General features: G+C 42.8%; 1 protein-coding gene across 2 annotated transcripts in view; it reads right to left on the bottom strand.

The window, feature by feature from the left end:
• Positions 1–23,602, bottom strand: part of LOC147017499 (A disintegrin and metalloproteinase with thrombospondin motifs 18-like) — a 181,984-nt gene that overhangs the window by 21,739 nt on the left and 136,643 nt on the right. For both annotated transcript variants that reach the window (XM_085847208.1, XM_085847207.1), the window contains 2 exons: positions 15,158–15,365; positions 2,286–2,486 (listed from right to left, as the gene is read on the bottom strand). In XM_085847208.1, the coding sequence (XP_085703334.1) occupies positions 2,286–2,486; positions 15,158–15,365 (409 nt within the window). The remainder of the gene's footprint in view (positions 1–2,285; positions 2,487–15,157; positions 15,366–23,602) is intronic.

Below are 23,602 nucleotides of genomic sequence, written 5' to 3'. Positions count from 1 at the left end.
CAGGCAGGTCAGTGGTCTTTCTGTCTTCTACCGTCTCCTCTCTGGTCTCTTCTACCATCTCCAAGAATGCGATTGAAGAGAGTGTGAACCTCCAAGTAAACTTTCCTTGTATCAGTTGCTCCTGTGTGTACCACAACCAGTATTTTCTTACCATGACTGACATGTCATTTAACCTTCCTTCAATTTCCCTTGCTCCCACTCCTCAGAAAGAACACACAACTCTATGTTTACGATCCTTCCTGAAGAACGAAGAGTTTACATACAACATGTGATCGTTTCATTCAAACCCAAATTATCCCATTCCCAAGCACTGCCTTCTTCCAGGTTATTGTGATTTCTCCCATCTCATCCCCCCTCCCTCACTCATTTTAATTATTTCCTTTACTGTTTTATCCCCGCTTTCCCCTTTGTCTTTTTGCTGTGTTTCATTCAGCTTGTGTTCAGCTTGTTCACCCCACGTGTCCTTCTCCCCCTTGATCTCACTCTCACTCCCACTTCACTCTGCTGTTGGTGTTTCCCCCTTTCCATTTTGTTACCTTCCATTTTGCTCTAGCTCTTCCACAAGCCTCAATCATGCATACAAATAAAACATCTTCATATTCCTACTGATCTCCACCTCACTCTCACCCCTACCTGCACTCACTCTACCTTCACCCCTGCCTGCATTCACTCTACCTTCATCCCTGCCTGCACTCACTTGACCACTCTACCCTCACCTCTGCCTGTACTCACTCCACCCTCATCATCTGGCCTGTATCAACGCAACCCTCATGAGTGCCTGCTCTCCCTGGACGATCACCACTGCCTGCACTCGCTGAACCCTAAGCACTGCCTGCACTCACTTCACCCTCACTTCTGCCTGCACTGTCACCACACTCAGCACAGTTTACATCGGCTCCAACATCACCGCTGCCTGAATTTGCTCATTCCTTAGTGCCACTGACCCTTGTTTCACCTTCACAGTTGCCTGCCCTTAGATTGCCCTTACCACTGTCTGTACTCACTTCATCCTCACTACTGCTTGCATTTAAAACTTTGCTCTCACCACTGTTTGCACTTAAATTTTCACCCTCACCACTCATGTCCCATTTCTGCATAATTACTACATCAAAGACGACCTCCAAACAGCTCTATCCACATAGTCAGCTCTCGTTCTAATACTGCCCACATTAATATTAACCAAACCGTTCAAATCTTCCAATATTCTTAGAACTAGTTCCTTGATTGAATCGCTCTCTAAAGACTCATTTTCCCAAACATATTTACGTTAACTTTCTTTCCTGGGACTGCCCACCGACTAATCCAATCCCAGAACGAAAAAAAATACCACTTGCTGCAAGAACGAAAAGGCCTTAGAACACACGCTTCTTAACAAAACCAAAATAATTACCTTCTAGTCTGCTACAAACACTGTTGCATCCTTAAGTAATACCGAGTAGGTCTCGACCACCCCTTAAAAATAAAAATACGATAAAAACGAGAACGACACTCGGTAGAGCACGTACCTCCACCAGGTTGAAGAGTTTACATTTTGTATCCCACTGACGGGCCAGATCTGAATCCGGACATGAACCAAAATTTAAGCAGCTTGTTCTTGTCACCTATCGAACTCATTCACCAAGTTTTGATACATCATGTTATATATCGTTTTTGGTCCCATCATTCAATGGTGAAGACTAACTTTTAAAATCCTAGTATCCGGATCTGGATCTTCACCAAAATCGAATCAATTCGTCTTTGTCACACACACACACACAATGTGTCCACCAAATTTCATCCAAATCCGTCCATAACCTTTTGACATGTCCTGCACACAGACAGACAGATAGGGGTGAAAACGTAACCTTCATCTACCTTCCGTGGCGGAGATAAAAATTTAAAAAACAAATCTACCGACTGACCTCTCCAAAATGTCGCCAGTGTTTATGATGTCCATGATAAAATAGCAGAGAGTCTCTTTTGTTTCGGCTGATAAAGGTTATCACAGAATGGAGGTGATTCTTGCTGCTCAAGCTTTCTGTTTATTTTGAGGAGCTATGTGCTATTTGCATTAATTTGCTGCCATCGCATCAGATTTTATAAGTGTATGTTGATAAATTCAGGCCAAAGGTTTTCCGATAACTCAAAGCAACTCATTCCAGGGACCATGCTGTTTGAAGATGCCGAGGATATTAAGGTTAGCCATCCTGTTGCCAGTCTGTAGACACCGTTAGAATTCTGTGTAAAACGGTCCATCAATAATTTCAATATACTGGAGAGGTATTTTATAATGGTGTTGGTCTTACCGTTGACCATGCAGACAGTACCCATTGCAAGTGATGGCGAGTACGTTTGCATCGATGATCCTTCGTGCACTTTTGCTTCGCTGGAGGTTTGCTGAGGCCTCTGCACCGACCATGGGGCACAGGACGGCTTGCCTTGCCTGAACCGAGCAGATGGCAAGCGACCTCTCGCTTGCGGATACCCCGACCACATGTCTTGGAACACTAGAATAGAGAGAGAGAGGGTGTGGAAACAAGTGGAGAAGAGAGGAGAGGAGAGAGAGAGAGAGAGGAGAGAGAGAGGAGAGAGAGAGGAGAGAGAGAGGAGAGAGAGAGAGAGAGAGAGAGAGAGAGAGAGAGAGAGAGAGAGAGAGAGAGAGAGGAGAGAGAGGAGAGAGAGAGAGAGAGAGAGGAGAGAGAGAGAGAGAGAGAGAGAGAGAGAGAGAGAGAGAGAGAGAGAGAGAGAGAGAGAGAGAGAGAGAGAGAGAGAGAGAGAGAGAGAGAGAGAGAGAGAGAGAGAGAGAGAGAGAGAGAGAGAGAGAGAGAGAGAGAGAGAGAGAGAGAGAGAGAGAGAGAGAGAGAGAGGAGGGAGAGAGAGAGAGAGGAAGGAGGGAGAGAGAGAGAGGAAGGAGGGAGAGAGAGAGGAGGGAGAGAGGAGGGAGAGAGAGAGAGAGAGAGAGAGGAAGGAGGGAGAGAGAGAGAGGAAGGAGGGAGAGAGATTAATAACACCAATGAAATATTGGCAGATTGAGACAAAGGATTGCTGTGTGCTGTGACAGATAAGATGACATCTGCAAAAAGTGATATGCAAGTACAAGTTCAGGACAAACTGTGAATAATTTTTAATTGGTTAAAACTTACATCCACCATGCTCCACAACACAACACCAAAGCGCTCATTATGTGCCAGAAAGTCAAATGGAACAGACACACAGTGTATTACACAATAATATTCGATTGTGGTGTGGCTTATTGTCCAAACATCTTTGAACAATTATTGGGCTAATTCACATTCTTTTAAAAAAAAATAAGTTTTATTCCTTCGTTTTTGAGTGAGAAACCAAAATCTGAGTCTATGCCTTCTTTTAAATCACAATCAAGGGATTTATTTACCTCTGCCACCAAAGGTGAACGGGGGTTATGTTTCACCCCTGTCTGTCTGTCTGTTTGTCTCTGTCTGTTTGTGAACATGATATCTCAAAACGTTGTGGATGGATTCAGATGAGATTTGGCAGACAGGTTGAGTGTGTGACAAGCAGGGGTGCCGAGGGGAAGGGGAGGGGGGGCAGGTGGGATAACTATTCCAAGGCCCGGACCTGATGGAAGTCATAATTATTCCTTCAATTTTTTGTTTCATATAATGAATGTTTGTGATGATAAAACACCAGTACAGAGGCAACTTTATTTTGTGTCTTCCTCAAAGCCACTCGGGGTGATTCCCTGGCAAGCCATTGCCAGGGACAGTCACACCCTCCATCGTAAAATAAACGACTGTGGGAACGATTTACATAATCACAATCGTGGTAATGACGTAATGATATAAATGATCACAGGAGTTTTGGCTTCACCCCATTCACCTAACGTGCGTTAAACTAATCTGCATGTAGGAATAAGTGACTAACATCCCAATTTTCCTGAAACATGTCAGGTTTTTCTAAGAAGGAAAATGTAGAAACCTTTGTATAGGTTGTTAAAAAAAAATGAAGGAGGCCCAACACGTCATGTTTTTGCAAAGAGGCTGAGAACCTAAACAAGCAAAAAGGGGCTGAGAACCCGAACAAGCAAAAAGGGGCTGAGAGCCCGAACAAGCAAAAAGGGGCTGAGAACCCGAACAAGCAAAAAGTGGCTGAGAACCCGAACAAGCAAAAAGGGGCTGAGAACCCGAACAAGCAAAAAGGGGCTGAGAACCCGAACAAGCAAAAAGGGGCTGAGAGCCCGAACAAGCAAAAAGGGGCTGAGAACCCGAACAAGCAAAAAGTGGCTGAGAACCCGAACAAGCAAAAAGGGGCTGAGAACCCGAACAAGCAAAAAGGGGCTGAGAACCCGAACAAGCAAAAAGGGGCTGAGAACCCGAACAAGCAAAAAGGGGCTGAGAACCTGAACAAACAACAAGGGGCTGAGAGCTCGAACAAGCAAAAAGGGGCTGAGAGCCCGAACAAGCAAAAAGGGGCTGAGATCCCAAACAAGCCTCTGGAAGAAGTCTTTTCTTTCAAGCTTCTAGGTCTCACTATCTGCCATGACCTTTCCTGGGAAAGTCACATTTCCAACCTCGCCTCAAAAGCCAGTCGCCGACTGGGAATCCTCCATCGTGCTGAGTCCTTCCTCGGCTCTCTTGAGCTCCTGACCACTTACAAAGCTTTTGTCCGTAGCCTGATGGAGTACTGCTCTCCCCTCTGGGCTGGTGCTCCTGCCTCCCACCTTTCTCGGCTTCACGCTGTCGAAACCAGGGCATTTAAGATCATCGGCATCTCCCACAATGAAGCTGAGTCTTTGGGCCTCTCACTCAATCACTGCAGGTTGGTCGGTGGTCTTTCTGTCTTCTAGCGACTCCTCTCCAGCCTTGCCCCCCCCCTGCTCTCTCTGCGATTTGTCCCAACCACATTTCCACAGGGCGCTCAAGGTCCGCCAACAACCCCCTTCTGGTAAAACTACCAAAATCAAAAATCACTGCTCATCTTCACTCTTTCATTCCTCTTTTTTCCTGCCTTTGGAATAAACTTCCTCACTCTATTCTTTCCCATTCTTCCCTCCAGGCTTTCAAAACAGCTGTTCACCACCACCTCTTATCTTCCCCCATCCAAATCCTCGATCTTTTCTACCCCCGATAATCCACCCAAGCCCACTTCCTTCATTTCTCCTGCTTTCCTTCCTGAAAGTCCCTGAAATGTCCATCTTCTCTTCGCCATGTTCCCCGTCCCATCCCCATCCCTCTCCCTTCCACAGTTCACCTAATGTGTCTGTTCCCCACTGTTTTGTCCCTTCCACTCCCGCCCCTCTTGTCTCATGCCTCCTTGCTGTAAGTTGTGTGTTAGCTCTCATACAAGCCTCGACCAAGGTATACAAAAAAAAAAAAGCAAAAAGGGGCTGAGAACCCAAACAAGCAAAAAGGTGCTGAGAACCCGAATAAGCAAAAAGGGGCTGAGAACCCGAACAAGTAAAAATGGGCTGAGAGCCCGAACAAGTAAAAAGGGGCTGAGAACCCGAATAAGCAAAAAGGTGCTGAGAACCCGAATAAGCAAAAAGGTGCTGAGAACCCGAACAAACAAAAAGGGGCTGAGAGCCCGAACAAGTAAAAATGGGCTGAGAACCCGAACAAGCAAAAAAGGCTGAGAACCCGAACAAGCAAAAAGGGGCTGAGAGCCCGAACAAGCAAAAAGGGGCTGAGAGCCCCCCTTTTGGCTCTCATCGGCCCTGGTGACAAGGATGAATTGATTCGATTTTGGTGACGATTCTAACCTGAATCCGGATACGAGGATTTTTTTTAATTTTTAAAGTGCTTCTTCACCATTGAGAGATGGGGCCAAAACAACATAAATAGCATGATATTTTAAAATTTTATGAATGAGTTATGACAAAATCTGGTGGATGAGTTGGTAAGATGACAAGAACAAGCCGATTAGATTTTGCTTCAGGTCTGAATCCAGATCCGGCCTGCCAGTGGGATGCAAAACGTAAACGGTTCAGCCTGGCACAGGTATGTGCAAGACCGAGTGCTGTTCTAGTTATTATCATTATTACTATCAGAGTAACTTCCATCTTATCCCAAGTGTGCAATACGTTCTCTGATGCCTCCCTTTATTTAGGTGGTGTATTGGCAACAAACCGCTGCCTCAATCACTCCAGAAAATGTAAAAACATAACCCGGGTTATGCACATGAAGCAAAACAAGAAAAAGAGCAATCAGAGATTGCAGACTCTCATCAGGACTTATTTTATATGGCATTGTTGTACTGGTGTATTACATAATTAATGAGACATAATTAGAACTGCCACTTTGTAACTGTTGGCAGTGTTGGCAGTGATAATTCACCTGAAATTATTCCAATCTTTTATTTCTTCCATTCGATAAATGTACAAGTTCGACCTGGAGTCTTCGATTGACATGTACTTATAATAGGAGAGCCACAACATTACGCAAAGCGCAAGAAACTGGATTAGATAAAGGAATTATAAAATCATTAATGGAATTAATAACTGCCACGAGAACAGAGTTTTCACATGACAGGAACAACTCCTTTCCTGAGTGTAGAATCAGAAAAGGTATTTGTTTAATACTAGCCACAAAATTGAGATATCTCGTTGACAGTGAATTCACAAATATTCTGACTATTAAACCGTGCGTTCATTTTGGTTTGAATGCTGAACTTTACATACGATGGTTATGTTGATTTATCATATTTTCTTTCTCTCCTGTGGTGAGGCCGAAGTGCAAGGCGGAGTGTTGCTCACATCAATGACCTCAGCTTTTAATAACCACCTCTCTTCCGGCCGAGCTACATCTGCTTTCTCATAGCCCTCTGAACCTCCCAAGCTACTCCAAGATGCAGTGGTCTTCCAATAACCCACTCTTGGTTAAACTCTCAAAATCTGGGCTTACTACCGAGTTCTAATCCTTTGTTCTTCTTTTCTTCAATTTGTAGAGAGTTTTGACCTCCTCCGCTCTCCCCTCCAGGGCTTCAAACAAGCAGTGCACCATCATCTCATGTCATTCCCCATCCTTACACATGACCCCCATTAACCCTACATCACACAACTCTTATTTGCAAGTTACCATGTTTCTTCCCCTCCTCTCTTTCCTATTTTCCTGTTCATTCACTCCCTTGCTTGTTTTTCTCCAATCGCTGCCCCCACTGTCATTCCACTCTTCAAGAAGCTGAGATTTTGTGCATACATAAAAATGGCGAAGGACATTGTTCACTTGGATTTTGACTAATGATCAGCAATTATGTTTCACATTTCACATAATATCAGCAATTAAGTTTCCAATTTTTGGGAGCAAGGGAAGTAAAAATTGGTCAACAACATACCAAGCCTCACCAATCAAATATCTTTCACCTGTCATTTTAATCCCATTTCTCACTGTGCTATATAGTGGCTAAAGTTGTTTCATTCAAACTTTCATTTTTCAATGGAGGACTGGAAGGATAGCCTCGAGCATTGGCTCTTAACCTGGGGGGCGTGAGGAATTTCCAGAGGGGGCACGAGCCCGGAGAAAAAAGTAGAAATTTCTCTAATTATTTTTGGAATTCTCTGAACAAGTGTTTGCAAAATATCGTGGTGAACATTAAAAAATATATATATATTATAAATATATATATATATATATATAAAATATTAAATGAGTACCAGTGTACTGGGCCGGTGTATACCCCGGTTAAAATAGGTGTACCATATCCCTGTGTTGTAAGAGGCGACCAGGGTTGCGTCAGGAAGGGCATCTGGCGTAAAACATGTGCCAAATCACTATGCGGATCATACGGATGATCCGCTGTGGCGACCCCGAAACGGGAGCAGCCGAAAGAAGAAGAAGATATATGTATATATGTATATATATATATATATATATATATATATATATATATATATATATATATATATATATATATATATACACACCATCAGAGATGTGGAATCCCCTGCCATTGAATGAAAAAGGTCATACATATTCCAGACAATGAGGCAGGTGAATTGGAAACAAGACACCATTTGGTCATCATCTCGAAAAAGTTCCCCAGGGGTGAGGAACGTCGTAACCAAAAATAATTGAAATCAGATAAGCGGTTTTCCATTTATTACAAAAAACTTTTTTTCAAGATGGCCGCCCCAGTCGGCCATCTTGGATCCGGCCACACCCAAAATCAATAGGGTTCTTCCTTTTCAGGTGGTTCATGTGTGACTCAAATTTCAAATCGATATGGCGAAAAAAACTTTTTTCAAGATGGCCGCCCCAGTCGGGCCATCTTGGATCCAGCCACGCCCAAAATCAATAGGGTTCTTCCTTTTCAGGTGGTTCATGTGTGACCCAAATTTTAAATCGATATGGCGAACAGTTTTCTGAGTTATCGCACTCACAGCTATAAATGTTGACGCCCGGACGGACGGACGGACGGACAGCCGGACGCCCTGGGTGACAACAATATCCCCCTTCCGCCACGTGGCGGGGGATAAAAAAAGTATCGCCTTTAATAATTTCCGTTTTCTATTCGTGACTAGGCCTATCATTTTCTGTATTAAATTTAATTTTAAAATTTAACATTTGTTTAAATTTAATACTAAAGTTTCTATTTTATTTTAATATTAAAAAAGCATTTTTTCACAGGTTTGCAGTACCAATTTCAAACTAAATCATTCACAATAAGTGCAAAAAAGCAGAAGTATCTTGATGAATGCGTTCGATTTGGATTTGTGTCCCTCCAAAAGGGTGACACAGAGGTACCCCAGTGCGTAATATGCTACAAGACTCTGAACAATGATGTAATGCGGCCCACACGCTTGGAACGCTACTTGAAGACAATGCATCCTGCTCGAGCTGCCAAACCCAAGGCATTCTTTGAACGAACAAGGCAGTCCTTGAAGCAAGCAAAGATGGACAGCAGTGGAGCATTTCCGCAACAGACTTCAAAGGTTGTTGAGGCTTCCTATGAGATCGCCATGTTGATTGCAAAGAGCGAAAAGAGCCATAATATCGGAGAGACTCTCATAAAACCAAGTGTACTGCGTGCAGCAGAGCTCGTTCTGGGGAAGGATAGTGTAAACAAGCTTTCCCAAATCTCTCGATCAAACGATCCCGTCAAGGGAAGGATCGATGAAATATCTCAAGACATCAAAGATCAAGTTCTCGACCAAGTAAGAGCTTCTCCTGTATTTGCCATCCAATTGGACAAAACGATTGATGTTGCTCAGTGTTCTCAGCTACTGATGTATGCGCGTTTCGTGTCAGGCAATAGTGTAAAAGAGGAAATGCTCTTCTGCCATCCCATGGAAAGCTATACAACAGCAACAGATATTTTTCAAGTGGTATCAAACTTCTTCCAGGAAAATCAACTTTCGTGAGACTTGCTGGTCGGGGTGTGTACTGATGGAGCTCCGGCCATGCTTGGTTTGCAATCTGGTTTCATAACAAGAGTGAAATAAATAAGTCCATCTGCTATAGGTACACACTGCATCCTTCATCGTGAAGCCTTAGCATCAAGAACTCTACCTGCTGAAATAAGGGATGTCATCAACCTGGCTATCAAGGTAGTCAACTTCATCAAAGCTGGAGCCTTAAACAGTCGTCTCTTCAAACAGCTGTGTGTGGATATGGATTCTGAATATCAAGCCTTGCTTTTCCACACAAACGTACGATGGCTTTCGAAGGGAAAAGTGCTTGGACGGCTTTATGAACTACGACAAGAAGTGGCAATATTTCTAGATTCGCAGCAGAAAGCAGATCTCCATGAAAAGTTCCAGTCTGAAGGATTTTTGCTATCTCTAGCTTTCCTGGTGGACATCTTTGAAGTGCTGAATGCCATCAACCTCAAAGTCCAAGGGAAAAACATCAACATAATCATGCACCATGCACTCGACCATGCACATAATCATGCACATAATCATGCACTCGACCTCTGGAAATGTCAAATTCAAGATGGAGATAGTCAGTTTTGCTAACTTGGATTCTGCTCTCATTCACAGTTACCTTGATTCTGAGTTAAAGAAACAAATAATTACTCATCTGACTGAATTGAAAGCAGAATTCAGCAGATACTTTCCTGATATAGATGAGAAGTGCGAAGCCTGAAAATTCATTAGGAACCCATTTCAATATGAAGCAGCTGGTATTTCAGACGAAGTGCAAGAGGAGTTTCTTGAGTTAAAGTTCAACTCCTCGGCTGAAGAAGACTTCAAAAGACTGGATCTGGAGACGTTCTGGGTCACGTACCTTCCTGTTTACCATTTGATCTCACATCAAGCTCATCGGATTCTGACAATGTTTGGACCAACGTATCTTTGTGAAGCTGCATTTTCCACGCTCGTTGCGGTCAAGATCAAGTACAGAAACAAGCTGAACGTTGAAGGGGACTTGCGTTGTGCTCTCTCTGCCATTCGACCACGCATTCAAGATCTGGAAGCTAATCAGCAATGTCAAGTATCTCATTAAATATGCTGTGTATATGAGTGTTGCTCATATACACAGAATATGTTGCTAACACAGAATTCTTTGTTCAATAAAAAGAGGAAAAACACGCATTTTTTCAGTTTTTCCTTTTAATTCAGGAGGGATTTAAAAAATCATTTGGTTGACGATGTGAGGGGGGGGGGGGCGTGAAGGCAAGGACCAACTACTAGAGGGGGCATGGTAGTAAAAAGGTTAAGAACCGCTGGCCGAGAGGGATGCATATTTGCCTCGAAGCTGCCTTGCCTGGCTTGGAATCCCACACCAGCTATAAAATATTATATTGATGTTTCGCAGGCAGGGTAATTCACCAATATGTGTGCCATCCCTTGGATTGATGATAATTTGGCATCCCATCTGCTGACATTAGTTCATTGACATTAAAGATCCCATGGTGTCCTTTGAGAATAGTAGATGAGGTATGATTGGCACCCTTTCAAAATCAGCAAAAACAAAATACTCTCACCTACTTGGTCAAAAATGAGGCTGGGACAGCTGGTTCATGAAAGGCTTGGGCCAAAAACTGTCCCTGGCCAACCCCACGAGATGGGAATAATTGTGGCCGTTAAAGACTCATCATCATCATCATTCTTCAAAGTAACCATGCTCATATTGTGGATGTTCAACACATATTGTGGATGTTTAACACATATTGTGGCTGGTTAACAGAACCACATTTGGACTGAGTCCTAAGTTGAACGTGTGCTGCAAAGGTTTAGACATACTTTTGAAAATAAAAACGTTTGAAATACATGGATGGTTCGTACACTTGTTCCACCAATTTAAAAGAAACTTTTCTTTTTTTGAGGTTACAACGTTCAGCAGAAAGAGATAATGAATACTTAGTGATTGTCTCAAAGTGACATGCACCTTGCAGGGCGCATACCAATTAGCGGTTGGAAAAAGAAGGCCCAGACAAACGTGAACAAAATAGCGCAGCTACGTCGTAACACATTGCAGAATCCAACATAGAAAAGGTGACAGCATTTAAAAAACTTTAAAATGTTTGCAAGTGATCAACAGTGAGCCGAGCAGAGATTTGCTGTTTCGTGTTTAATTAATTCACCACCTTTGAAAGGGCTAAAGCAAAGACAGATTAAAATTTAATGCCTCGCTTGGCTCCAAGTACCACCAGGAAGACCATTGTCCACAATAGTGGTTGCTCCGTGGCATTAGGGTCACAATGAAATTTCATAAAAGGTCTTGCTCTTTTCAGACAGCCACTGCCAGGATAACCACTATGGTTAAACCTCTCTTGGTACAACATGCGGAACGACAGAGCATGGCATCCTGATGTACATACGTATATATGTGTGTGTGTGTGTGTGTGTATATATATATATATATATATATATATATATATATATATATATATATATGTATATATATATATATATATATATATATATATATATATATATATATATATATATATATATATATATATATATATATATATATATATATATATATATATATATATATATATATATATATATATATATATATATATATATATATATATATATATATATATATATATATATATATATATATATATATATATATATATATATATATATATATATATATATATATATATATATATATATATATATATATATATATATATATATATATATATATATATATATATATATATATATATATATATATATATATATATATATATATATATATATATATATATATATATATATATATATATATATATATATATATATATATATATATATATATATATATATATATATATATATATATATATATATATATATATATATATATATATATATATATATATATATATATATATATATATATATATATATATATATATATATATATATATATATATATATATATATATATATATATATATATATATATATATATATATATATATATATATATATATATATATATATATATATATATATATATATATATATATATATATATATATATATATATATATATATATATATATATATATATATATATATATATATATATATATATATATATATATATATATATATATATATATATATATATATATATATATATGTTTCCATATGCATATATACGTATGCATATATACACATATATACATATACATATATACACATATAGATACATATACATATATATATATATATATATATATATATATATATATATATATATATATATATATATATATATATATATATATATATATATATATCTGTGTCTTTCTGCTAATTCCTGTCAAGAACATCTTGGCAATTCCAAATGCCAAAAGCCTCTTTTATAAACTGCCTGCTGCACGGATGTCTCTGGTAGTATCATCATTGGCATGCTTACGCATCTTTCCTACTGGAATGCGAAACAGCTTTTTCCGCTCGTCTCCGCGTGTGCATAGTTCGCTATGCTTTGCTGAAGGCGGTCCAATGTCCGTTCAATGTGATTAGCTCATTGTAAGGACTGGGTGAAGCTCGACGTGCAATGTGAAAGTTATTAGGTTGCGTGGAAACAAATGGTGCTAAATTGTGGGACTGCAAAAAGCCATGTTGTCCTAACATCTTTCGTTTTCTGAAAGGTTGGTACAGCAAACTTGGTCTGTTTTCAAAATGCCTTTTCCCATACTTGTATTGAATCAAAGCTCTTCCCTGATTTAGCCGAGTTTATTATATTTTGGTTTTTATTCCGTTCACATGGTTTGAGCGAGCATTGTAAAAGAAGCATAAAGTAATGAATGAAATAACTTCAACAGAGCATAAATCTCATCCTGACATAACCTGATGTGACCGCACAACAGGTTCATAGCTTGGCAAGCATTTAAATCAGTCATGGATGTTCAGTTTGGAGTAACTCCAAAAACCTAGCTGAACTTCCTTTGGGATGTATTCAACTCACTTCTGTTTTATCCTCACCCTTTATCACAAAAATGGCTCATTTTTCATGTCATCTTCCAAAGCAACACATTAATCCTGGAATAACAAGGTGGAGCTTCTTCCTGACGTGCTCACCAGGAGGCCATTATTGAATCTGCATCGACTGAAAAGCTGAATGTTACTGCTGTACTCCATAGACGGTGTTAGCCCAGCTGTGCTGTCTGCTTGCATTTGCTTGTGAACATTAACAATCCCACGGTGTCTCTTTCAGGAATAGACCACTACATGCCAGCACCCTGACCACGTTCCAAATTCCTGCCTTTCGCTTATAGGGATGACCATGGTTTGCCTTTTGGTTCCCACCTGTTGTCAATCGTGAAGAAGAAGAAGAAGAAGAAGAAGAAGAAGAAGAAGAAGGATTTGATACTCACTCAGGTATGTTTTAAACTTCAACTTTGCCATTTGGCAAAATATCCTTTCCTTCCCCAATCCTTCAAATCAGCAGATAATTCACATTTCCACAAATGCCAGAGAAAATTGAGGTTATAGGACGTTTTGTCCGTCAACTGGCAAAGTTGAAGTTTGAGGTATAGAACGTACCCAGAAATGTACCAGATATTTATAACAAATGCATGAATGGTGGTACTTTTTGCCAATCTCCTCCCATATACTTCAGACTTGAACTGAACACTCCGTTCCCTCCGTGGATCCTCATCTCTTAATCTCACTTCCCTTCTCCGTCCACTCTTCCCACAATCCCACAACCTCCTATCCTGCCATCTCTTTCCCACTCACCCCCTTCCATTCTTTCTCAAATTGCCCCAACCCTTGCCTCCCACCCTCTTGCATGTGTACAAGTTGGTGCCCCCTCACCTGTCACCATCTTAACAAGTAAAAAAGACATAAAATGTCATAGCCCCTGTTGTTTTCGTAATGTTGCTGTATGGAGTTAAAGGACTAACCCACATTTATGCACAACTAAAATGGCCGTCAGTCAGCCATGTTGGATCTCATCTCGAAAAAAAATGACGTGTTTATGTACGCCATCATTTATTATCTGTGTGCCAAGTTTAAACAACATCGGTACATGCATGTTCGAGAAATTGTTGAGGACGTGTTCGACACAGGGTTTTTTTTACAACTAAAATGGCCGCCAGTCGGCCATATTGGATCTGATGTCGAAAACAAAATGACACGCATATGTCTACCATCATTTGTTGTCTTTCTGCCAAGTACAAATGAAATCAGTCCATACATGTCCGAGCTGTGACTGCAGACACACGCACGGACACAAAAATTGAGACCAGATCCATAAACCCCCGTTTTGGACGAAGTTCAATGGGGGATAATAATTCGCTTAAGCCTGGTGTTGGCTTAGAATCTTAAGGGAATGAGTTTGAGCCCCATTTTGTCGTTGAATTAACACCAGGTGGGGTTGACGCAGCCCGTAATCCTTCCAAGGTCAGTGAAATGAGTACCAGTGTACTAGTAATTAATGGAGGGCATTGCATCAGCAGCACAGCTGTGCCCCCAGAAAATGATGCAACCAGCAACTCGAGGCTGCACACAAAGTATAATAGGAATAATGATAATAATAACGCTCTTCATGATTAAGATTATGTTTTTTTTTCACTCTTCATCATTTCTCACTTCCAGGAATTATTTGTCTGTGCAGATGTACAGTGATTGTCAAAGTCATACTGAACTTTCTGTCCTATTATTACACATCATCCTTTGCTTGCTTTGATCTCCTCATTCCAATAAAGGATGGTGTAAATACAGGATGATACATAAATAAATGTACCGCTACTTCGGGAGCTTAACGTAACCAAGGAAACCTACCTCAGACCAGGGCCCCGTCACCCATGCTGCAGGACATTTTTGTTTCTTGCAGTAACGCTTGTTGGCTGGTTTAGTCTTGCTGGCACAGGTCTCTGCCGACAGGTTCTGCTGCTTTGACTTGGCCGTACGCCGCGTGCACCAAACACGTCGCACCTGCTGCCCTTTGCCACAGGTGCGGCTACATTCACCCCAAGCACCCGCAATCCACCTGAGGAATGCACCCACCCGGTTCAGACACATCGTCATCAAAGTGTAAAGATTATATATTGCTTTGCATAGAATACCATATTGTTTCCTTCTGGTAAGATTAACAACAACAAGACATCTCTTGTTTGCTTTGTTTATGTTTATTGTGCATCTAAAGGGAGAACAAGTACGGCGACACTCAGTAGAGAGCATACCTCTGCCAGACTGAACAGTTTACGTTTTGCATCCCACTGATAGGCCAGATATGGATCCGGACCTGAACAACCAAGATCTAATCGGCTGGTACTTGTCACCTAACCAACTACTACACTTAGTTTTGTCACTACGCTTGTACTTATCAACAACTTTTTGAAATATCGTGCTATATATCGTTCTTGGCCCCATCTCTCAATGGTGAAGAATCGCCCCAAAAAATTAAAAATTAATGTATCCGGATGCAGATCATTGTGACCACTCCTCATTTTCATAAATGCTAAGGTGAGCCAATGAAAAAAGCCAAGAATTCACAAGGTTTCGGAAAAGCGATGATAATAGAAAAGCTATACGCCAAGAAAACCTGCAGAAAACCAAGAAGCCAAGGTGAACAACCAAGGAGTGGTCACACTGATGCAGATCCGGATGTTCATCAAAATCTAATCAATTTGTCCTTGTCACACACTCAACCTGCCCACTAAGTTTCGTCTGAATCCGTCCAAAACTCTTTTGAGATATCCTGCTCACAGACAGACAGACAAACAGACAACCAAGCAGGTGAAAGCATAACCTCCATCTACTTTCGGTGTCAGAGGTAATAAGAGTAACATGGACCAATGCACAAGATAGACACAAAGGATGTTGTAGCTATATGAGCAATGCTTTGCAGTAAATGATTGGCTGTCATCAAGATATTACAATTTGGGTTTTACCATGTGGTTTATTAAGGTATTAGCATATATAACTCACATATTCCAGGACAGATTGGAATAAGGAAAGTCCTTAAAGAGCCCATCTTAATCAAACTCAACAATCCCACTTTCACAATAATATTCATTGGTGTCTATTCATTAATTTTGCATCATTTCTCGGTGGTGTGGTACAGGCGGTGAACGACATACTAACTGGATAGGGTGCCTAACGTTAATTGGTCGGGCGGTTCTGAAGCCACCAAAAGTTCTCCATCCACCATATTCCTTCTCCCAGAATACAGAAAATCCCCTTTGCGTCGACACAAGTACTTGTCAATCAGTCCTATTTCATCGTTTTGGGAGAGCAAAGATGGTGGCCAAATGGTTTCAAAAAACGAGATACCCTTCCTATCCAGTCAGGAAAGAGATCAGTGAGTACAGATTGCGATTCGCGCAGAAATTCAGAAAAAAACATTTTCAGTACAACTCTAAAACAACTTTAGAAAGGAGCTTGAAGTGCAGTAGATAATTATCGCATATTCTTTATATTTTCTGAGTTGCACTTATACACAAATATCTGATAGACTCGACATTACACAAACGTGTTGACTCATGCACGACAGCACAAACGGACTGTGCACACAAAAAATAGTGCCTATAAAACAGCTTCGAAGATAAGTAACTGTGTTTGCATTATACTTTCAACATAAAGCAGAGCTAAGCAAATGATCAGGGCAATCTGGCAATGAACGGTTAAAGTATCAGCAGATGATTGATGTGGTTATCTTTCATGACATGCCAGCTTTGACTTTGCTCTTTCACTGCCCGGCTTCGTGAACCGAACGTAAGCCATGCCCTGGCTTGCGATGAGAATGTGATGCATGGCTGTAGACCGGGTTAATTTCATGTAATCCTTCATGGACTAGCGATCTTTGACTTTGAGCAGATTTTCTTTACACTGGGGAGAGAGGAAGAGTAGCTTGGAATATGCAAAGGGGAAAGGTTAAATGGAAGATCATTCGTTATGTTCCATGATTAATGCTATCAGTTTAAGAACTTCAGACCTCCATGTAAATCAAAATTGGAGCCGGTAACATGCTCGGTTCACTTTCCGAACCAAAAACGCAGTCATGTGTTACATCCATCTATTGGGACCAAACTCTGTGCAGAGCGTTGGTGCTGCTTAAGCAGTCTCCTTGACTCTTGGGCACAATCCTAGAAAGGTCACCATTGCAACACAGGATACCAGCAAGCTGGTACTCATTTTGCCAACCCCAGAAGGATGACAGGCAGAGTCAACCCCACCTGGTATTAACTCAATAGCCAAGTGGGATTTTAACTCAGAATCCTTGGATCCCAAGCCCACCACCCCAACTTATTTACAGTAATACTTCTCGAAGCAATATAAAAATACGCAAAAGTTCATGGAAAGAGAACACAAACAACAACAGCCACAACCACAATGAGAGCAGCAGCAGCAGCAACAACTACCTGTTATAAAAGATCATTTTTTCACATGTTTCACTTAATTTTAAATTTAAATTCACACATAGACATGCAATATGTTTGTAAAGTGCAACATGCTGTCTTGTGATTAAATTCGTCAGCAAAAGTGATGGGTATGCACGGTGAGTTGTACATAAAAGGAAGCAAGGCAGTCACATGCTACTGACTACTGCAGATGCTCTCAGGTCAGGTCAGGTATGGGAGCATGTGCCAGAACAGCGCGTCGCTGCCTCCACTTTCCGCCGGTACTCCAGGGGCCTCTGTCTGGCCATCCCCCAGGCAGATGCCGGGCCCGCCCCCATCTCCTTGAGATGATGGTCAACCTGCTGCAACCACGAGGCATGTGGTCGGCCCACTGGCCTCCTCCACTCATGAGACTCCCTCGCTGAGAGAATCTGGTGAGCAGGATCAGCATCAGGAAAACGAGCCACATGCCCATACAGCTGCAACTGACGCTCACGGACTATGCAGGTAACAAATCTCATCCGAGTCTCTCTCAACAACCGCTCGTTGGACACAAAATCCGACCAGCGATAGCCAAGGATTCTCCGAAGAGACCTGGTACCAAAGGAATTAAGTCTCCGTCTCAGATCCTTGGTCAGAGTCCAAGTCTCACATCCATAGAGCAAGACTGGAAGTACCAAGGACCTGAAGACTCGAACTTTCGTCCTCCCGCACAGGTACCGGCAGCGCCACACCCCACGATCCAGTGAATCCATGACTCCCCAGGCCCGACCCAGACGTCTATTGACCTCTGACTCGCAGCCAGCAGACATGAATATCACTGCCAAGGTAAGTGAATCTCTCCACGACCTCAACATCCTCACCACAAACACACACAGACAGGACAGCAGCATCCAAGATGTCACCGAAAGCCTGGATCTTAGTTTTGACCCAAGAAACTCGTAATCCCAGCGGCTCCGACTCCTCTTTCAGCACCTCGAGGGCCCCCAAAAGGATGTCTCGAGTCTCCGCAAAGATGACTGCATCATCTGCAAAATCAAGGTCCAAGATCTTGACATTGCCAAACGATGCACCGCAACTTGATCTCTCCGACATCCTCCCTAAAATCCAGTCCATACAAGTGCTGAAAAGTGTGGGGGCCAGTACACACCCCTGACGAACTCCAGTAACAACTGGAAATAAGTCAGAGATGGTACCACCACACTTCACAGCATTCTCAGTACCAGAGTAGAGTTCAGACATCAGATCGATCAGTTTTGGTGGCACCCCACGAAGACCAAGAATCCTCCAGAGGACATCCTGATTCACTGAATCGAACGCTTTACAGAGATCAACATAGGCTGCAAGCAGCCCCTGCCGAAACTCTCGCCTGCGTTCGGTGAGGACACGAAGGGCAAGGATACGGTCAATCGTTGACCTCTTTGGTATAAAGCCTGACTGCTCTGGACGCTGGTGCTCAAGCAGATGGTGGCGAACCCTATCAAGAATTATCCGAGCAAAGACGTTGCCCGGCACTGAGAGCAGCGTCACCCCTTGGTAGTTGTTGCAGTCTTGGCGATCACCCTTCCCTTTCCAGAGAGGGACAACAAGGCCCCTCTTCCAGTCAGTTGGGATGATGCCTGTGTTCCAGGCAGAGCACAAAACTGCATGCAACGACACGAGTGCAGCATTTCCACCAGCCTTGAGAAGTTCAGCATGGATGCCACAGATCCCTGGAGCTTTTCCCCATTTCAACTGTTTCACCGCAGCCCGTGTTTACACAAGCGAAGGTGGACCACAGTTGATTCGAGGGTCAGCAACAGGGATTGTAACACCCTTGACGTCCAACTCGACAGCTGGGGGATCAGCCTGGTACAACCGCTCAAAGTAACCGGCCCAGCGGGCCTTCACTTCAGACTCCTCTGTCAAGAGCCTACCACTCTCTGCTCGAACTGCAGTGCTCCGAGGGATGGGCTTGGATGAACGCAATGCGCGAATTCCCCTGTAAGCGGGACGAGAATCACCTGTCCACAGGTGATGCTCTACCCCCTCACAGATTCCTCGCATATAGGCCTCCTTGTCCACCCTCAGTGCACGTACAGTTTTACGCCTCAGCTCCCTGAAGAGCTCAGCTCTGCCATTCAGCCTGGCCCTGCGACTCTGGTCAATGGTATCCAGTGTCCATTGAGAGACAAAATTCTTCTTTGCCCTGCGGTGAGCTCCAAGACATCCACCGGCAACATCAAGGGTGGTGGTCTTGAAGGCACTCCACAACTCTTCAGGACCCCCCAAAGCACTCAGACCCCCCAAGTGTCCACTCAGCCTGTTCGGAAACTCCTCAGATACTCTCTCATCCCTGAGCTTGCCAACATCCAGCCTAGGCTGGGATGGTACCATTCTCCAGGATTTAAGGTGCAGCTTTGGAGTTGCTACAACAAGCCTGTGGTCAGAATTGAGGAACTGAGCACTCCGGTAGACCCTGCAGTTCTGGATCATCCTCCAACGACCGTCAATGAGGACATGGTCAATCTCCTTTGCCACACCGCCAGCGTTAGAATACCAAGTCCAGCGATGAGCTTGTGGGCGCTGAAACCATGAACCAGCCACCCTAAGTCCATGACTTCTTGCAAAGTCAAGGAACTTAGTGCTATTCTGGTTCATAGTTCCTGACCCATGGGGACCAACACATGTCTCATAACCATCCCTATCAGTTCCAGTCGATGCATTGAAATCCCCCAAGACTAGAAGTGTATCTCGTCTGGGGCACTGATCAACCACAAACTCGAGCGTGGCGTAGAATGCATCCTTCACGGTGAGATCACGCGCCTCAGTCGGAGCATAAACAGAGACCAGGGAAATGACACCTAAGGAGTGACGAATCCTTAATCTCATAATACGCTCGTTGACCGGTGTTACCTCAATTATCATTGGGGTCAGCTTATTGGACACAGCTACAGCAACTCCTTGGGTATGGTAACCATCAGAGCGACCAGACCAATAGTAGGTGTAACCACCCACCATTATCTCACCGCAATCCGGTCTCCGAACCCCAGAGAGAGCTGCAATCCCGATGTCCAAACGCTTGAGCTCAGATGATAACAGAGACAGGTGATCATCCTCTCTTAGGGATAGGACATTCCAGGCACCCACCCGAAGTGACCGCCTCAGGTTAACCCAAGGAGACCGCCGTCTGGTGGATGACACCTCAGCACCACTCTGACACACTCTCCCGCAATCTGACCCAGGGATTTACCCCGTGGTTTCCCTCCTATCATCAAAGGTTGGGGGTCCTGAAGGCTTTGCCCCAATCCCGTCATCCGGTGAGCTGCCCTGCGAAGGGAAGCTGCACAGGAGGTACTCCCACGGAGTGGGTTTTCAGATTTTTTTGCGTTTTGCGGAATGAAGGGTTTTACGGTGGCCGGAGTGCAAATCCTGCCACCAACCTCCTCATAAAAAAGTAACCCAACTGCAGGAGGACGTCCGCAGACACAGTTGGGCACTAGATATGGATGGCCGTTGGCTCACAAGGAGCTCCTCCGCCCTTTGATGCTTTGATGTAGATGCTCTCCGCTCGTTTAATAGAGTCCAGTTGTATTCTCCATTTGTGGAAAGTGCCATGAGTACTTATAATGAAGGGAAAGTCTGCTGAAAGTGTCATGGACGATGAACCAATGGATGATCGCAATGTCTCCACTGAGTTCACCAAATGTGGTACACACAAGTATCCATCCATCCATTGGGTCCATACTCTGTGCAGAGTGTTTGTGCTTCCTCAGCAGTGTCCTTGGCTATCGGGCACAATCTCAGATGGGTTACCAGCCCAACACAGGATACCAGCAAGCCAGTACTCATTTTGCCAACCTCAGAAGGATGACAGGCAGAGTCAACCCCACCTGGTATTAATTCAACAGCAAAGTGGGATTTGAACTCAGGATCCTAAGATCCCAAACCAGCCACCCCAACCATTAAGCAAATACCAGGCACGCATTGGTATGTGAATGCGATAAATGACTTCATTGCGTGAAGAAAAATAGAAGTTCACTAAGATATAAAAATTCAAAACCACCACACATCCAGGATGTTCCCTCTTGAAGCTCTGAAGGGTTGAAAAAACATAAATGCTCCAGGGTGTTTATTGGAGGAAATGCAGTGTGTATCCTCGAACACACTCTCTTTTGGTTTAGAGAGAACAGGTCCTGTAAGCTGCAGATGCTGCGATTCATGAGTTACCTTCCAACAACATGCAACAGGGAAAGCAGATAGATGTTCTTGTAATGGATTTCAGTGAAGGCTTTTGATAAAGATAGCCACAAGAGGCGACTCCAGATGCTTCCTTACTATGGATTAAAAGTTTGCAATAATATATGGATCTCCAATTTCCTCCAGAATAGGAGACAACAGGTGGTTCTTGATGTCTCTCAATTGGCCGAGGTAGAGGTTGGATCTGGAGTCTCTCAAATGGTCCATGCACTTGGTTATCTAAACAGAGATGGGTCCTTGGATCTTGCCTCTTCCTGGACAAGATCAACAACCTGCCTGTTACTTTAACATCAGTAGTACGAAAGTTTGTGGATGATGCCAGGGTCTATCTGACTATTCAAACAAAGCAAGATGTCAACAAAATACAAAAAGACCTCAACATGGGCTGCAGAGTACACGATGGAACTGAACACCCAAAAGTTCCAAATTATCACAATTGCCAGAAAACAGACCTGTACAGAATACCAGCATACTCTGAGCAATACCATATTGGCTTATGTGACTTATACTAAGTATCTTGGTATTTCCATCAGCTGTGATCTGAAATGGAACAAGCACGTCACAAATGTATGTCAGTCGGATAACAACACCTTAGCTTTGTTGAGATGAAACTTGTACATCAACTCTACAGACCTGAAGGCAAAGGCATACAAAGCTATGGTAAGAACTCTCATCAAATGTGGAGCTACTGTATGGGACTCTTACATGAAGAAATGCACACACATACTCGAAATGGTACAAAGATGAGCAGCTGTATAGACACCAATTCAGTACCATAATACTTCTACTGTGTCAGCAATTCTAGAGCAACTTGACGGGACAACTCTTAAACAAGTAGAGAAAACCTCAAGTTGGTGATGATGTACAAGATATACAACAACCTGTTTGCCTTTGAGAGTAAACCGTACATCACTCCTGTAGGAATACAAATGAGGCATGTGCATGCACTTGGTGATCAGAATCCATGATTGAGGACCGATTATCATAAACATTCCTTCTTCCCCAGGATGGTGAAGGCAGAGAATGGCCGATGCCTTGAGGTGATGACAGCACCATCTGCCGAAGCCTTTCATCTGTACTTGATAGGAGGCTTTAACAATTTGCACTTATGGCTCACAAGCAGGTGCAGCAAAACAAGTTCTGTAATAACCTTCAGGATTGAAGGAGGAAGACTAACCAGAAGAAAAAGAAGCAGTGACTATGGGGTGCCACATATTAGACCCAGCCCCAGAGTTGTTTTTTGTATGCAATGTTGAGGCTCATGGAGGAGCGAGAAAAAGAATGGATCAGGATGTAACAGAACAAAAGGAAAAAGAGAATGAGAAGGGGGAAGCACCTCCAGCAGGGACGAGGGACAAAATAGAGGGAGACTCGGAGAAACAAGCGATGTGGGGAAGAATGAGGGTTAGGGGAGGATACGCAGGGTGGACAAGATGGATACAGTTGCAAATTCTCATAATGGAAAAATTGGGAATTTGGAAAATGGTGTGCTTTGCAGGATTAACAGGGGAAGAAAAGATCATTGTTTTGGATGGGGAATGATCTGAGATGGTGGTGAAGAGCTGCTGTCTTGAAGCCCTGGAGGGAAGAATGAGATTGAAAATAATGTGGAAGATTGTTCCACAGGTGAGGAAAATAGGAACGG

The sequence above is a fragment of the Eptatretus burgeri genome, chromosome 11, assembly GCF_056783735.1.
Source record: "Eptatretus burgeri isolate ZD-2024b chromosome 11, Ebu_testis_v1, whole genome shotgun sequence".
NCBI lineage: Eukaryota > Metazoa > Chordata > Myxini > Myxiniformes > Myxinidae > Eptatretus > Eptatretus burgeri.
Note: the sequence above shows the minus strand (reverse complement) of the source record. Positions and strands in the feature narration are given on the sequence as shown.